At 48.3% G+C, this 17425-nt stretch overlaps 1 protein-coding gene and 1 long non-coding RNA gene across 2 annotated transcripts; both read left to right on the top strand.

Annotated features, from left to right (window-relative positions):
• The first annotated feature begins 272 nt into the window (after nt 1-272).
• On the top strand, nt 273-6206 carry LOC113455734. The gene is made up of 3 exons (XR_003376722.1): nt 273-416; nt 1817-2031; nt 5524-6206. It is a non-coding gene; the product is annotated as an uncharacterized LOC113455734 (long non-coding RNA).
• A 4846-nt stretch (nt 6207-11052) lies between these two features.
• Cd70 (CD70 molecule) lies at nt 11053-14609 on the top strand. Its single transcript, XM_005371122.1, has 3 exons — nt 11053-11217; nt 11830-11863; nt 14224-14609. Exons 1-3 carry the CDS (start codon nt 11053-11055, stop codon nt 14607-14609), a joined length of 585 nt encoding a protein of 194 aa, XP_005371179.1.
• The last annotated feature ends 2816 nt before the right edge of the window (nt 14610-17425 follow it).

The raw sequence follows: 17425 nt of genomic DNA, 5'->3' as shown, positions 1-17425 counted from the left end.
ATAGACACTTCCTGTTCCTGTGGTACCCTGAGCCAATCCTCTCAGCCCTACCCCACCCCCTCACCTTCCCCACCCACACCCCACCCTGGCTCTTCAGAATTCACAGGGGAACCCGGCAGTGTCTCAGAGGCCTGCAGGTGGGGGAAGCCCTGTTCTTGGCACACATCCCATAAAGGTTACCAAGCAATCTTGTGACTTCCCTGCCGCTTACTGTCATGGAATTCCTGAGGTGATTTTTTTTCCTTTCTCTTCAGTTTGGAAAGGCTCAGCCCAAGCTGTGGCAGACTAACCACCGAGGGCCTCTAAAAGGGACAGTAAGCTCAACTCCCAGTTTGGAAGCAAGACAGAAGATTCCCCAAGAACCAGAAAGCCAGCAGGGCTGGGAATGAAAGCCATGGCCTTGTATGACATGTTAGGTAAGTGCTTAGACCAACCCTTCTAACCTGTAGAGACCCTGTCCCTCACTGGGGATTCTAGCCTTGGCTGGGGGAGCCGCCATCCCTGACCATGACCCCAACCCCTCCTGGGGGGATTCTAGGTAGGGGTTTCACCCCTGACCATGCCCCCAGCCCCTTACTGGGGCATTCTAGGCAGGGTTCCACCTCTGACATCCCAGCCCCTCACTGGGGGATTCTAGGTGAGAGGAGCCCCCATCCCTGCCCATGCCTCCAGCCCCTCACTGGGGAATTTTAGGCGGTGTTCCACCCCTGTCCGTGCCTCCAGCTCCTCACTGGGGGACTCTAGGTGGGAAAGGAGGGATGAGGTGGGGTGAGGGTGTCCTTACTCCTGAGCCATGCCCCAAGCCCAGTGAGGAGCATGAGGTATGGATGAACACTTGCCAATAATGCACTAACCTAGCTTCCATCCTTAAAACTGCAAATAATAATAATAATAATAATAATAATCTAAAAATAAATCATGATTAGTACATGGACTGTTTATAAAGTTAAAGTCCTCCAGCTGTAGTTACCTGTGAATTTATTTTCCCAGTGACCTGACTAGTTTCATATCAACTTAACATAAGTAGAGTGATTTTAGAAGGGGAACCTCAGTTGAGAAAATGCCCCTGCGGGTTTGGCCTGTAAACCTGCACTTTTCTTCATTGATGTCCCATGTTGGAGGCGTAGTGAGAGATACTACATTTACACATGGCTTCAGTTCTGGGGGTGACAGCACCTAGGCTTTGATTAAAATCAGTGATTGCTGCCTTCTGTTTAAAGGTCAGTTATTGTTCCCTTCTGTTTAAAGTAGGTGATTGTTACCTTCTGTTAAAAGTCAATGTTTCTTATCTGAGTTCTTCCTGAAGGATTCCAGAGTTTTGCAAAACTTAGTGAGGAGACAACCTGGCAAACCGGGGAGGTCTCCAGCTGAGGACTGCTTAGGCAAATGGCTCCTTCAACCAGCTCCAGATGAGAGACGCAGGAATAGCTTGTTAGGTTTAAGTTGTATAACAACCACCACCACAACAACAACAAAATGACTTTTGGGGAAGCAAGTGATGGAGGAGGCTCATCTTTCTATCTGTTGTTTCATTGGTTAAATAAAGAAACTGCCTTGGCCCTTTAATAGGACAGAAAATTAGGTAGGCGGAGTAAACAGAACAGAATGCTGGGAGAAAGAAGCTGAGTCAGGCATTCACCATGATTCTCCCACTCCAGACAGATGCAGGTTAAGATCTTCTCTGGTAAGCCGCCTCGTGGGCTACACAGATTATTAGAAATGGGTCAGATCAATATGTAAGAGCTAGCCAATAAGAGGCTAGAACTAATGGGCCAGGCAGTGTTTAAAAGAATACAGTTTCCGTTAATTATTTCAGGTATAAAGCTAGCCATGTGGGCGGCCGTGAGCTGGGGCGGCTCCTTTCAACAAGCAAGGGGAATTGAGTCCCTCAGAGACTGGACTTCCCTACTGCAGAAAACTAAAATTCATCTCGGAGTGACCCTTGGACCCGCACAGAACAGAACAGCTGCACTTGGTGTCCAGTGTGGTGTTGCTTGGAGAAAGGAGGGATCCAACACTCCAGAACTGAAGGTAAGAAGTGCGCCTACGTATGTGAAGATTCCAGGATTTGGCAGGGACATGGGGAATTTAAACTCCCCATCTCAGGATCAACAAAATACACAATTGCTAAAATGCTTGTTGGAAAAGCATTGACTGTGCAATTATTGCAAATATTAAAGATACAAATAAAATGGCTCTTGAGATGAAGAGTAAATCAAGGAAAAAGGGATCTTCCTAATGAAAAAAAGGGAAGTGTTTATGTTCGGAGGTTTATGTTCAGAAACCTACAGAAATGATGAAGTGGTGGCATATGGGCTGCTTTTACTCTGTGTAAGACAGATACGATCACTGAGCTACGCAGAATAAAATTCCTCCAAACAGTTGGAAGAAATGACTGATAGCCGGAACTCCCAGTGCTCTGGCTGCATGCTGCCTGTCACCTTTTTCAGAGACAGGCTGACCAGCGCAGAGCAACAACACCCCAAAGAATGACAGGCAGGCAGGGGTCCACCGTTGCAGTATGGGCTAGCACAGCCAGCCCGTGACCTAGAATTTTCATGTTTGCTTGATTTTGGTTTGAATGTTTTTCATTTTTCCTTTAGAATGGGAATAACTCAATATTGAAGATCCCTGTGTGGGAAATATTTTTCCCTAATAGTGGAATATTATTATATCAATATTAATGTATATTAATATCAGCAGTCCCTTCACGGGAGAAAGAATGAAAACAAGCTCACCTTCTACTACAAGACAATCACACCAGGGCATTAAGTACTGAGCCGATGCTGTTTAGTTTCCATAGATGCCAGGCGGTAGTGGTGCAGGCCTTTAATCCCAGTACTTGGGAGGCTGGCAAGCAGATCTCTATGAATTCGAGGCCAACCTGGTCTACAGGGCAAGTTTCAAGATAGCCAGAGCTACACAGAGAAACCCTTTCTTTAAAAAAAAATTGCCATAGATATTAGCCATTCATTTGGTGGCGGGTGTTCTCTTCCCCTGTCCTCCCAATAATCTGATTAATGTTTGAATGAAGGGTCAATTTTCATAGTAAATGAACTAAAAGAACAAAAATCACGATTTTAAACTAACATTGGGTGTACTCTTGCCTATTTATCACTATAGAGTATTTGGCTGTGCTCTTTAAGTTGCTTTTTGGAGACTCTTGGCTAAATCCTATTAAAATGTAACAACTGTAACAACAGGTTATTAGATTATTAAATAATATGTCTGCTAAGGCAAAAACTCATAGAAATAATCTTCTATTGATAAAGAGCCTAAAAAATTATTTTTTTTCTTTTTTTAATTAATTTTTATTGAGCTCTATATTTTTCTCTACTCCCCTCCCTGCCTCTCCCCTCCCCTTTAACCATCTCCCATGGTCCCCATGCTCCCAATTTACTCAAGAGATCTTGTCTTTTTCTACTTCCTATATAGATTAGATCCATGTAAGTCCCTCTTAGTATCTTCACTGTTGTCTAGATTCTCTAGGTTCTCTGGAATTGTGGTTTGTAGGCTGGTTTTCTTTGCTTTATGTTTAAAAACCACCTATGAGTGAGTACATGTGATAATTGTCTTCCTGAGTCTGGATTACCTCACTCAATATGATGTTTTCTAGCTCCATCCAATTGCCTGCAAATTTCAAGATGTCATTTTTTTCTGCTGTGTAGTACTTCATTGTATAAATGTACCACATTTTCCTTATCCATTCTTTTTGTTTGTTTGTTTTTCGAGACAGGGTTTCTCTGTGGTTTTGGAGCCTGTCCTGGAACTAGCTCTTGTAGACCAGGCTGGTCTCAACTCACAGAGATCCGCCTGTCTCTGCCTCCCAAGTGCTGGGATTAAAGGCATGTGCCACCACCGCCCAGCTTTCCTTATCCATTCTTTGGACAAGGGGCATTTAGGTTAATACAGGTACTTTAGTGTCGGAAGCTATTGGGGGCTGTGGACCCTGTGAGTGGCTTGTTTTTCCTGTGCCTGCAGCTGCTCTGAGCAAATAAGTTGTTTTCTTCTTCTCTGAGCAGCCTGCAGCTACTCTGAGCACAAGACCTTGATGGCAGGCTGGTGGGTCTGCAGCTGAAAGATCCTGAGAGCTGGGACATGGCCAGAGCCCTATATAAGCTTCCCCGAGCACAATAAACTTGGCATTCTTTTATCAAGGATGATCAATGTGTTTGTGTCTCTTGTCTATCTGTGATTTTAATTCTCCAGGCCAGTTTCTGGTCAGTTTTTACACCTTAGAAAGAATGTTTAATGTAGTACAATGAATTTTACCTTGTTGAGGATTATTAATTGCTCCTGAAAAAATGCAAAGACAAGATTCTCATAATTATTTTAAATTTAAATTAAACAGAAAATCCAATCACAAAAGGTACAGATTTAAAAAGATCAGTTACACACTCTTAATGGTTTTCAAACATTATTGGGTGGGTGATATTAACTGGTTGTACCCCATTGTTGGACTGATTACTCAAGAATTAAGTAATTTTTTCATATTTTGCAAGGTGAATGATTTAAACATTCCAAAAGTAATACTCTGCAGACATTTGCTTTCTTTAAGTTCTGAAAAGCCTGATTCTGTAACTACACATTTATTAGAGACAATGGCTATAATGGATACACTGACACAAATTAAAACTGCTAATGCCCCAGACTGTATGTCTAGGAAAATGAAACAATGTTCTGAACATTGTAACAGAAAGTTCGTTACAGGATGTTGTGATCCAGCTGCCCTCACTCCCCCTGACTGACAGCGGAACTTACTTGTGGTCTGTCATTGACAAGGGTGTTTGTGTTCTTTCTGGCAGGTGGTTTTCCACAGAAGCAGTAGAGGTATAAAAGGCTTTAGCTTTGGGAAAAATAAAGGTTGCTGTTCTTCTACCTGAAAAGAAGCCTCCGGGTCTCAATCCCAGCACCCCCCATTTCCCTACACTCCCACCCCATCTCAGCATCTAAGCTGCACTGGTGGCACAGCAAGAGGGCTACTGTATAATTGTATAGGACAAGCAATTGTTTTTATTTATTTATTAAAGATTTCTGCCTCCTCCCCGCCACCGCCTCCCATATCCCTCCCCCTCCCCCGACCAAGTAGGACAAGCAATTGTTGAAAGAGCTAATCACACTCTAAAAGAGATGCTTACAAACTGGAATGGGTATATAAGGACTTCCAGGAATGGATTTCAATATGCTTTACTAACTTTAATTTTTTTTTTATTGTTTTGTTTTTTCCAGACAAGGTTTCTTTTTAGCTTTGGAGCCTGTCCTGGAACTGGCTCTTGTAGACCAGACTGGCCTCGAACTCACAGTGATCTGCCTGCCTCTGCCTCCCGAGTGCTGGGATTAAAGGTGTGTGCCTTTTTTAGTGTTAATGAAGCAGGGACAACAGTTGCTGAAAGTCACTGAACCATAGGAAAAAAACTGCTGAATTGAATTGGCCTGTGTATTATAAAGATGTTTTAACATCAGAATGGAAACCGGGGAAAGTGTTACAATAGGACTGAGGGTATGCTTATGATGTTCCTACAGGACACACAAATTTGTGGATACCATCAGAACTGACATGAGCAAGAGAAGTCCCTTGGATGCTTTGGCTGCTGACGTCGGTGACATGACTTGGGGAAAGAAGAGATACAGAAAGCCGTTGAAGTAGACAGTTGATCCTTTCACCTTGGGGACAGCTTAAGAATTTGTGTGGCAAAGAGGGAGCATTAGTCTGACTGACCAGAAAAACCTCTGGATGCTACAGCATTGTTTTTTGTTATGCTGTTTGTGGTAACTGCAAAGGTAACAGGGACCAACTATACATCTTGGGCCTATGTTCCTAATCCTCCAATTAACAGGAGTAAGCTGGGGAGATATGGATATTCTTGTGGTGGTTATTAAATAGTCTCAGCTACTTGGTCCTTATAACAACTGAGGACCTGCTCAGCCATGAAGGAGGGTAAGGAAATCATAAACTATATGGTGGGGGTTCAAGGAATTGCCATTTGTATGGGTAATGGAATTCAGTGTCTAAATATATTTCAAGTGTGGTTATCTGTAGTTAATACTAGCCAGGATCATCATAAATTTTATATGCTTCATGCATGCGGTTTTAGAGGACAGGAGATTAATACTAGTAGTTCATAAATCTACTGCCTGTGAGATTTTAGTCACCAACAAGAGATCTGACTGGGTACATTGGCAACAATGTAAGAATGAGAACCTGGTGTGGGAAGTCCTTCTGTGTGTGTGTTGCTTGTATTGGTTAATGAATAAAGAAGCTGCTTTTGGCCAGTGGCTTAACAGAGTACAACCAGGCCGGAAAAGAGAGAGTAGGCGGAGTCAGGGAGACGCCATGGAGCCTTGCCATAGACAGACATGCCAGAACTTTACCCAGTAACCCACAGCCATGTGGCGATACACAGATTAGTGGAGATGGGTTAGTTTAGGAAAGCCAATAAGAAACTAGAGCTAATAGGCCAAGCAGTGATTTAAATAATATAGTTTCTGTGTGATTATTTCGTGGCCTGGGCAGCTGGGAACAAACAAGCAGCCTTCTGCAAAAAATGGGCACCCGGTCTCTGCCTACAGGAACCCTCAAGTGCTATCAGTAACTATCTCCCGTGGAGGCGGCATTGACTGGAGCCCTATGGCTCCCCTCAAGGAAAATATCCTCACTCAGAATTAAGATGCTCAAATGTAGTTCACGTGACACTGTGGGAGTTAGCTCTACTGTTAATGAACCTATTCGATGGCATGGAATTGGATGTCAGATTTTCTCCTGCAATTTGGCAATTCAGGATTAATTCAGGAAAATTAGCAAATGCCTTACACCTTCTCGAAGCACGGGAAGGAAAGCTAAATGTTAAGGGTGATGAGTCTCCTTTGTCTTTTAGACTAAATCAGCATCACCCCTTGGTTGCCGTGCTCCATGACCTTATTTGTTACCGAATGAACCTGTACAGTGGCACCCTAATAATTACAGCATCCCTAGTGAATGCTGTAGTCTTCATACCTGTATTAATTCTTGGGTGGCTTCAAATGTAACCTCTGAACGTCTGTACATCCTTAGAGCAAGGCCAGCCATCTGAATACCAGTGAAGCTGTCGAGACCATGGCAACGCTCACCTGTGATGAGTGAGTGCAGAAAGAATATTAAGATGAACTCGTCAACCGCTTGGATTGGTTGTTGTCGTTTGGGGCATCGTTGCATTGGCTGCTGCTGCTACAACAGCTGGACCGGCACGTCATACGGAAACTCAAATGCTGAGATCTTTAGAGACTGGCATACGCATCCTAGAGAACTAGGCTCAACAAAATAGTGAGGTAGTTAATGAAGCAGCTGATTTGAGACAAAGCTGTTATCCTGATGGGAGGTTGATGTATGAAGGTTATTTGTCAATCTGTTGTTTCATTGGTTAATCAATAAAGAAAACTGCTTGGCTTGATAGGTCAGAACGTAGGTAGGTGGGGAAGACAGAACAGAATGCTGGGAGGAAGAGGAAGTGAGCCAGAAGCCATGCCTCTCCTCTCCAGGGCAGACGCGATGAAGCTCCAGCCCAAGATGGGCATACACTAGAATACTTTCGTGGTGCTACACAGATTATTAGATATGGGTTAAGCAACATATGAGAGTTAGCCAAGAAGAGGATAGATATAATCGGCCTGGCAGCGTTTAAAAGAATACAGTTTCCGTGTTGTTATTTCGGGGCATAAGCTAGCCAGGTGGCTGGGAGCTGGCGACAGGAATGCTGCCCGCAGCTCCTCTACAGGAGGTCAGTTAGAAATATTGGAGGAAGACATACAATTAAAATGGGTTGGAATGCTGCATCCGATGGAATTACACCTTTAAGGTTCAGCAATAGCAAGCATGGCTGGAAGAATTTAAGATGCGTCTGACGGGTCACCCTAATTCTCCCTAAACGATTTATGATTTATAGCAAGAAACGAAGGAAACTTTTCCAAAAGGGTTACCTCATGTGACAGGAATGGATGTATGGAAAGCCTTGTAGATGCATCAGTCTCGTTCAGCCCTGCATATCGCTTTAACAGATTTCTTGTTCTAGCGATTACTACCCTTGTTCTAGCAGTAAAAACTTTACTGGCTTTAAAATATATTTTGGCTTATTTGCCTAAAATCATGAAACAAAACAATGGGGGGGGGGGGGAAGGCTGTATTTACTGTAAGGCCAAATAATCTCCAACATTATATCTTAGTTATAACTTATAATTATAAACTTACTAATTATAACTTATAATTATATTACAATTATATCTTAAACAGAAGGGGGGAGCTGTAATGAGATTCCACAAAGTCTTTGGCTGAACTTCCAGTGTGACAGTGCCTATGCTTTTGTTTAAAGTCAGTGATTGTTGCCTTCTGTTTACAATGTTTCTTATCTGAGTTCTCCCTGAAGGATTCCAGAGTCTTTGCAAAACTTAGCAAGGAGAGAACCTGGCAAACAGGGAGGTCTCCAGCTGAGGACTGCTTAGGCAAATGGCTCCTTCAACCAGCTCCAGATAAGAGGTTATGGTATGCAGAAATCGCTTGTTAAGGTGTAAATTGTGTAACAGGGAAGAAGCTTTCCAGAAAGCAACGCCCAGTTCACCAGGAGCTGGTTCGCCTGATGCTTTCGCTGAACCTGAAATTCATCTTGAAAGAACCGTTTTTTCCTCAACGGACCCTGTCAACCAGAACACCAGCAGGAGGGGCTTAGCATGTTATCCTGGCTGTGCGGTTGCTCCTGTGTGTGCAAGAAGGAAGGCTGAGCTAGTTTGTAAGCTGTGCTCCTCCTGGGCTCTGCCACAGCCCCACCTGAGTCCCTACCCTGCCTTCCATGGTGAGCAACTGTAAGGTGGGATAAACTTAGCTCTGTCCAAGTTGCTTTGGTGCTCATCACAGCAATAGAAACACTAGCATGAAAACGCCCACACATTCGATGACTTAAAGCCCCCCAAATGACAGCAGTTACAAGCACTTGCTATGCTTGCAGAGGGTCCAAGTCTGGGTCTAAGATCCTACATCACGCAGCGGTTCACAACCACCTGTGACTCCAGCTCCAACAACATTTTTGTTTGGCTTTCATGGGCATGGCACTCACGTGTGCATGCGCGCCCCTCCCCCCCCACACACAAACTTTTTTTTTTTTTTTTTTTTACAAAGTGTGTGAAGGTTAAGGCTCTGGAACAAGATGTCAGTGAGGTCACACACCCTCTGAAGGCTGGAGGGGAGTCTGTCACTCTGTCCTCTTGGGTGGTGATTGCACAAGCTCCAAGCCCCTATGTCCCAGGTGTCTCTTCACTGTGTGCATGTGTGAGAGGCAGGGTAACTTGTTCTTGCAGTTGTCTGTGGAGACAGGAGGTTGACACCAATGGTTTTCCTCTACCACCTCCTGGGTCTCCCACTGAGCCTGGAGCTCTCTCCCTTTCAGCTAGGCTGGGCAGTGAGCTGCTGAGGTCCTCCTGTCTCTACCTCCCAGCAGACTGTGATTACCCGCAGGCACTGCTGTACCCCACTTTCAGGGATCAAACTTGGGGGTTCTCATGTTTGCTTAACAAGGCCTTTACCCGCTGAGCCATCTTCCCGGTTCACACCATATTTTTAAAAGGTTTGCTTTTAAAGGGGGGGGGGGGCAGGTATGTGCTTGTGAGTGCAGGCGCCCAAGGAAACCAGAGATACCGAAACCTCCTGGAACTGGACTTCCAGACGTTACCAGACCACTTGATGTGAGTACTGGGAACTGAGTTCTCTGGAAGGGTCTCGATCTTAACCACCAAGACCTGCACCATCCTCATCTGACTACATCTGAAATTCAGGGGCCACTGGCCAACAAGTTCCTCCCAAAACAGGATATGAAGGTGGTGGCGGCCTCTAAGCTGCGCAGGCTCAAACCTGTTTCAGAAGCAATCTCTCCATATGGCCCTCTCCTCTAGAGGACGCCTCAACTTCAGGGGACCATGCACTGGTAGATGTGTCCAACATCTTATAGAACAGTCTGGATTCTGGGTAAAATGGATTTCCATGAAGAACACACTGCTCTCTTGGAGTGTCCACCCCAGGGAGGTCCAGAGGAAGGGACACCAGGGACGGGAAAGATAGATTCCCCAGGCCTGCCAGGCTCGGGTGACTGTCCCCAGCTCAGTTCCCTCTCTACGGCATGGTTTCCTGCCTCTTTGCTGGCTCTAAGTGAACACTCAACTGTTCCCTGTGTGCTGCACTGAGTGTTGGGTGGGACCCTGTCTTCAGGAGTAATGGCAACTTACTGGAAAGCCACAGGAAGGAGAGGTCTCAAGGCCCCGCCCCCACCCGTGACGAACCTTGCGTGGGGGGCGGGGCATCTTGTGCTAATAACTAGCTGCCGTGTGCTCTTGAGTAGCAACAACTCAGTCTCCTTTCAGACAGGGCCATGTTCTCAGCTTCCAGCAGGCACGGGAAGGGGGCAGTAGCTATTGTATATGCTAGCCCTCAGGACAACTTCAGCTGTGGTGACTCACACCCGCGGTCAGAGGCCAGCCTGGGTTGCATGTTCCACACCTGCCTGGGTTACTTGAGGAGATGCTGGCCACTCCGGGCAACATGACAAGTTCTAGGCTAGCCTGGGCTATACATAATGAGTTCCAGCCTGGGATGTTTATAACGTACCCCTATGGAAGTGCCTACAGTCGTGTCCAAATATTTGGGGGAGCACGAGGGATCTCACTGGATGCGGACGCTTGCTGATTGTCTAGCAACCCAACCCAGTGCTGAACCACTAATAGATGCTCAATAAATGGTTTGTTGAATGAATGAATGAACCCCAGGCAGAAGCAGCAAGGGTTGGGTACAGAATGTTCTGTGCCTGAGAAACAGGCTGGGGTGGGCCTGTCTACAAGATGGCAGGGGTGCCACAAGCTTCAGGGGATTTCCCTGCCCCCCTGTGAAGAGGCCCAGTTCTTCCCCTGCGTCGGACATCCCCGGGGGTTCTAAGGGCAGGTCAAGGCAGGCAGAAGCCACAAAAGCTCAGCCGAGGAGGCTGCAGCTTCCTGCTGTCTTCTGGCGGTCGCCATCAAAGGATGCAGCACCCTCCGGCAAGGATGGCCGAGGAAGGTCGCCCTCGCCCGTGGGTGCTGCCACGCCTGAGCTGGGCCACTGTCCTGCGCCTTAGCCCCCTGCTGCTACCGCTTAGTTTCGCGATCTGCTGTTTTATCTGCTGTTACCAGTTCCGGAGACCACAGCAGACGCAGTTGGAGCCACTTGAGGTGAGAGGAGGAAAGAAGGGGAAGGAGGGAGGGAAGCACTCGGGTGCTCTGGAGGGGACCCGACAGGCGCAGGGAGGATGCGCCAGAGCGCAAGGACGCGTAAAAGAGGCAAAATCGGAACGAAATAGGTGGGAAAGAGGAAGATGGGACAGATAGATGACAGGAAAGGCTGAGCGGGGAGGCCAGGCCGGCCCCAGTTGCCTGGGAGCACACGGGGGATCCCGGGCTGGGCATGATGCTGCCTTAAACTGCGGGGATGCTTCAGCCCGGCCCGGGCGTTTCCGACCACGCCCGCCCGCGACTGAGAGTCAGACTGTTGGGGTCCTCACGAATCTGGGGCTGGAGGGGGATAGCTGGTGAGGATTGGAGCTTCCCGGGACTGAGAGGCCCCACAAGTGGTAGGAAGGACTCCGTTCTGTTCTAGGAAAACAAAGCGATCTTGTTACTGAAACTTTCACAGGCCTGGGTAAGACTTTACAGCAGAAAAAAAAAAATGTAGACTAGGCCAGTGGGAATGCAGGATGGACGGCAGCAAGCAGGCACACGGGACCGATAGTCTCTCAAGCCCTCCGCACTCATGTGCTTTCTCTGCTTTCTGGTATTTTTTTCCAGGTGCATGTAGCCGAGTTACAGCTGAATCTCACAGGTAAGGCTGGAATTCCAGAGGGGTGAGAGGTGGGGACAGGAAAGAGGGAGGCAGGAACATAGGAAAGGAGTGGCTCCTGGATCGACCTGAGCTAGGAGTGCAGAGCCAGCAACCCAACACCCAGCACCCAGCTCCCAGCACCCAGGAGGCCCTGGGTTTCATCCTCGGCACCACATGAGGCAGGCTGCTGGTGCACACTTGTCATCCCAGCATTTGGGCAACAGAGGGAGGAGGGTTAGGAGTTCAAGGTCATCCTCTGACACATTGGGAGTTTGAAGCCAGCCTGAGTTACTTGGGATCATCTCAATACAACAAATAGGAAAGACAGCAGTATGGGATGTTGCTCAGTGTTAGAGCGCTGCCTGGCTCACAAGCCCTGGGCTTCAGCCCACGTAAACCAGGTGTGGCCATGCACACCTGGCTCCCAGCACAGGGGCCGGACAAGCAGAGACCCAAGAATTCAAGGTCATTGAGTTCAAGGCTAGCCTGGGCAACAAGAGCTAGCCTGGGCAACAAAAGCCCTTGTCGCCAAAGAAATTAAGAAAGGGAGAGAGAGGGCTGGAGTGATGGCTCAGAGGTTAAGAGCACTGGCTGCTCTTCCAGAGGTCCTGAGTTCAATTCCCAGCAACCACATGGTGGCTCACAACCATCTGTACTGAAATCTGGTGCCCTCCTCTGGCATGCGGGCATAAATCTTTAAAAAAAAAAAAAAGGGAGAGAGAAAAAGGAAAGGTTGTAAAAGGGGGTAGAGAGGGGCTAGAGTACGCTGGGGACACGTGATTCCAGGAACACGCTGCCTCCCTTATCCTCTCCCTTCCTTAAGGAACGCAGATACAACACCAGCCACTGCCGTGATCCAGCTGCTCACAACCCTGCTCTCTCCATCCGTGGGGTAGATCTATGAGCAGGCTGGATCTTAGCGAAAATAGTAATGGGGGGGGGGGGGCGGCTCAGGCATGGAGCCCTACCTTCCCCAGTGAGGGGCTGCCGACGTCACCTAGTGGCTGAGTTCTTTCGAGACACTGCAGGAGATGCTGGGTTTCATGACAAGCCTACAAACAAGCCAAGAAAGACAGTGCTGGAAAATAGGCAAAGAGAATTAAGCCAAAACGGTACTTGTGGCATGCTAGGACTGGCTCTGTCCTTCTGAGTGAGGCGCTGCGGGGTCCAGAGATGCACATGTGTTGTCCAGGCACTCAGGAGGCTGAGGCAGAGGCATTGTAAATTCCAGGCCAGCTCAAGCTACAAGCAAGATTTTGTCTCAAACTTTCAAAACTTCTAGTAGTAGTAGCATTAGTGCTTAGATAAGTACCTTGGGCCTTGGGACTAATAACCAACTACCCTAACTTTAATAAATCCATCCTGTCTGGCCACCCTCATCATTCTAGTGCCCAGCAACCCATGGTAGGACATTGGGAATTTGAGGGTTCCCTGTATAGCAAGATCCGGTCTCAAAATCAATAACTAATTAAAGGAATCTCTCTCTCTCCCTCTCTTCCTCTCCCCTCCCTTCCCCTCTCCTCCCCTCCCCCCAGTTAGCTGCTCTGATTGGCAGCCAAGACCTTTGGGTCAATAGTCATGACTTTTTTTCATTACTGGAACAAAATGACAAAACCAAATAACAAACAAAAGCAGCTTAAAGGAGAAAGGCTTCAGCCACCCTGGCTGGGAGTTGGAGGGAAAGCTGAGACCAAGGCCACTTCTCATCCTGCCGGGAAGTGGGGAGATGAACACTGAGCACATTCTCCTTTCCTGCCCCGCCCCCCACCCGTGACACGGGCCTCCACCTTCAGGGCCTGTCTTCCCACTTCAGTTAGCATCATCCATAGAACGGGTGGCAGATTTGTTTCCACTGTGGTGGAGGGTATAAGTGTGTCCAACCCATGACCAGTTTCCCCTTGCCCAGGAACCATGGCCATGCTGGCCCAAACCCTTGTAGCCCTCTGAACAGGGCCAAGGGCATTGCTGGAGATGGAGCCGGAGGAACTGGGATTTGGTGGGACAGAGAGGCAGCTCCCAGGCACCAGAGGGAGGCACAACAGAGCACTAGGCATTCCCTGCACCATGTCTCTCCGACTATCTCCCTTCCTTCTGTCCATCTGTCTTTCCATACCATACATGTGTAGTTGCATACACATGTGTGCCCACCTCTCCCTCTCTATCATTTTTTGCATATCTCTCTCTGCATCTCTCAATCTCTCTCCATCTCTATCCTCCTTTCTCCATCTCTCTGCCTCCCCCAGCATCCTGTGTGCCTGTCCACCTCCCTCTCCTTTTTCTTCTCCTCCCTTCCTTTAAGTCCCCTGCTCTAAGTGCCACAGCCTGACTAACCTCCTTTCTCCTTCATCTTCTGCCCCCAGTTCCTCGGAAAGACCCCACACTGCGCTGGGCAGCCGGCCCAACCTTGGGAAGATCCTTCGCTCATGGACCAGGGCTGGAGAAGGGGCAGCTGTATATCCACCGTGCCGGCATCTACAGGCTGCATATCCAAGTGACACTGGCTAACTGCTCTTCCGCATACGGCACCGTGCAGCACAGGGCCACCATGACGGTGGGCATCTGCTCCCCTGCGGCCCACAGCATCACCCTGCTGCGCCTGCCCTTTGGACAGAGCTGCACTGTGGCGTCCCAGCGCCTGACTCACCTAGCCATTGGGGACGTCCTCTGCACCAACCTTACCCTGCCTCTGCTGCCGTCCCGCAACGCTGAGGAGACTTTCTTTGGTGTCCACTGGGTATACCCCTGACCACAACTCCTGGATGGCTTGTGAGGCCTTTTAGTTTGTTAATAGTACTGCTTATTCATGCAAGTTTGACTTATTTATAAATGTATAGTATACGTATCCGTTCGCTGATGCTTCCTTCCGTCTCCCCCTCGCACCGCTACCCCATCTCCCTCCCAGCTTCATGTCCTTTTTTGAATTTTATTTTTTGTTGTTATTGTGGTTCTTACTAACTTCCTCAGCACCGTGGAGGAGCCTTGTGCAGACACTATGTGCCTTAGGCTGGGAAGGGAGCAGAGTCCCCCTGTGCTAGGTCACAGCTAGGCCCCGCCTCCAAAGAGTCCACAGTATCCCAAGATAGCGCCACCAGCTGGGGGCCTAGAGCCTTTTCCAGGACAGTGGTAGAGAATAAATAGGGAGGGCCGTGAAGGTGAAGCAAGGCTAGCACAGCAGCGGCAACTTCCGCTTCCTGTGCTTCCCGCCTGGCCTGGGGAGGTGGGGGATTGTAAATGTCCAAGAGCTAAAGACTAAAGAGACCCGGAAGACATCCCTCCCCCGGCGCATCTATGATCAACACTTTCCATTTGCTTGCAAGATGGCCTGGTTATTGTTTTGAGACAGGTTCGGGAACCGGAAGCTCACCCATTTGGCTAGACTAGATTAGCCGGCGAACTTCCTGGGTTCCTCCGTCTCTCCTGGACAGGGTTTACAGACAGGCGCCATCACACTCGAGTTTACAAGGCTGCTGGACCTCTGAACACAGGTCTGCTCAGCCCCTCTACTTCTCGGTCCTCCTATTTAATGGACTGTCCGGTTCCCATGTTTGGATTCCGGGAACATGTTCGTTTAGACCATGGCAAATACTCACAGCCAGAAACGGCACATGGGTTATAGGGAAACCGCATTCTCTGCCGTGTTCCAGGTAGTCTAAACCGTAAAATGACGTCTTCTTACGTGAAATAAAAATGACCTCAGTGGAAACAAACTGATGGGAAAAGGACTCTGGGTTTCAAGGTTTGAGCACTGGGGGTTAATAAGGCCAGAGTTGCTAGTGGGGAATCTCCAGAGTCCACACAAGATGATGTCAACAGGTACAGCCTTGAAACTTCCCCTTCGGTGACACCCAACTGTGGAGGAGCTTGATTTACTCAAAAGTAAGAGCCTGCAGACAAACGATGCAGTCTGGGAGTTCACTCAACCTTAAAGAGGAAAGGCGTTCAGAGGAGCCCAGCTCCAAGCCAAACTCAGTAGACCACAGGCTGCTGCCTTCTCGCAGGTGCCCCAGGGGTCCAGACTCACACAGATAAGAAGCTGGTCAGGGTGCTGGGGCTGGGGGGCGCTCTGTGAGGGCAGATGGGGTGTCAGTGACTCTGTGTCTACAGAAACGTGGCTACTGGATAGTATCCTTTGGTTAGTGGTATATTTTACGTGACTTGGATTTCATCAAAATAAAAATAGATAAAATCAAAAAAGGAGTTTAAATTTGCCAATCCCCACGCCCACTAGACAGGGATCCAGAGGAGGGGCTGAGTCCAGGGCAGCAGCAGCCGTGCAAACATCCAGGCCTGGGGCCTTGTGCCTGCAGCCACAGCTCTGGATGAGATGAGGTCCCGGCCTGGTGCCAGTCCTACTGAGGCGCCCATTTCTTTCTTTTTCCTCTTTATTGTTTTTTACTCTTTTGACTCTGTACTCTTTTGGGGATCCCAACCCAGTTTTGGGAACCCAGTTCCCAATAGATACACGGAGGCTTATTCTTATAAAAGCCCAGCTTCCACTTGTGCTGTTTCTTGCCAGCTTTGCTAAATTAGCCTGCTTACCACGTGTCTCTGCGTTTTTCCCTTTTCTTCTGTGTGTCTTACTTTCCCTCTTAGTCCGTGGCTGGCAGGGTGACTGATCCCTGACATCCTCCTCTTCTCATTTCTCCGCCTGCCAGCCCAGTCTATCCTTTCTCCTGCCTTGCTGTTGGCCATTTATGGCCTTATTAGACCATCAGGTGTTTTAGACAGGCAAAGAATCGCAGCTTCGCAGAGTTAAACAAATGCAGCGTACACAAAAGCAGCACAGCTTAAAAGAATATTCTACGCCACCGCCTCCTTTTTAATTTTATTTTTATTTCGGGAGGGGGGTTGGACACAAGGTGTTTACGCCTAGCCCTGGCTGTCCTGCTGGTTGGTTATGCCCACAAAGCATGAGGTGAGGGTGCTCTCACAACCTTTGGGGCCTGTTGCCTAGGAGAAATTCTCAGTAGTGGGTTTCTGGATCTGGGAGTTTTCGGGTGACTGGCAGGTGCTTACATTTAGCATTGCTGGTTCTGTGTACAGCAGTCTCCCTCCTGTGAGAGTGCAGAGCGCAGTGTGAAACGGGACTCAGCAGGCCAATAGGATGGCGCCTCGGGTAAAGTGCTTGCTGCCAAGGCCCAGGAGAGAGCTGATTCCAGAAGTCGTCCTCTGACCGCCATACACTGGCTGTGGCTCGCCCACGTATACACGCATGCGCACCCACATATACACGCATGCGCACAGAATAGGTTAATGAAAATGTGCTAACAGGTGACGGCCAGAGTGGTGGCTAAACTGTGAAGAACACTAGCTCCAGCCAGACAGTGGTGGCGCATACCTTTAATCCCAGCACCTAGGAGGTGGAAGCAGGTGGATCTCTGTGTGTTAGAGGCCAGCCTGGTCTACAGAGAGAGTTCCAGGACAGTCAGAGCCACACAGAGAAACCCTATCTCAAACACCAACAAAAAGCACGCCTTTAATCCCAGCACTCGGGAGGCAGAGGCAGGCGGATCTCTGTGAGTTCGAGACCAGCCTGGTCTACAAGAGCTAGTTCCAGGACAG

The sequence above is a fragment of the Microtus ochrogaster genome, unplaced genomic scaffold (genome assembly GCF_000317375.1).
Source record: "Microtus ochrogaster isolate Prairie Vole_2 unplaced genomic scaffold, MicOch1.0 UNK98, whole genome shotgun sequence".
Taxonomy (NCBI): domain Eukaryota; kingdom Metazoa; phylum Chordata; class Mammalia; order Rodentia; family Cricetidae; genus Microtus; species Microtus ochrogaster.
Note: the sequence above shows the minus strand (reverse complement) of the source record. Positions and strands in the feature narration are given on the sequence as shown.

Bases quoted from the DNA above. Each gene is read 5' to 3' on its own strand.
- Cd70 (XM_005371122.1), top strand. From the start codon at position 11,053: ATGGCCGAGGAAGGTCGCCCTCGCCCGTGGGTGCTGCCACGCCTGAGC. The intron at 11,218-11,829 runs GTGAGAGGAGGA...ATTTTTTTCCAG, and splicing joins CGCAGTTGGAGCCACTTGAG to GTGCATGTAGCCGAGTTACA. The intron at 11,864-14,223 runs GTAAGGCTGGAA...TTCTGCCCCCAG, and splicing joins GTTACAGCTGAATCTCACAG to TTCCTCGGAAAGACCCCACA.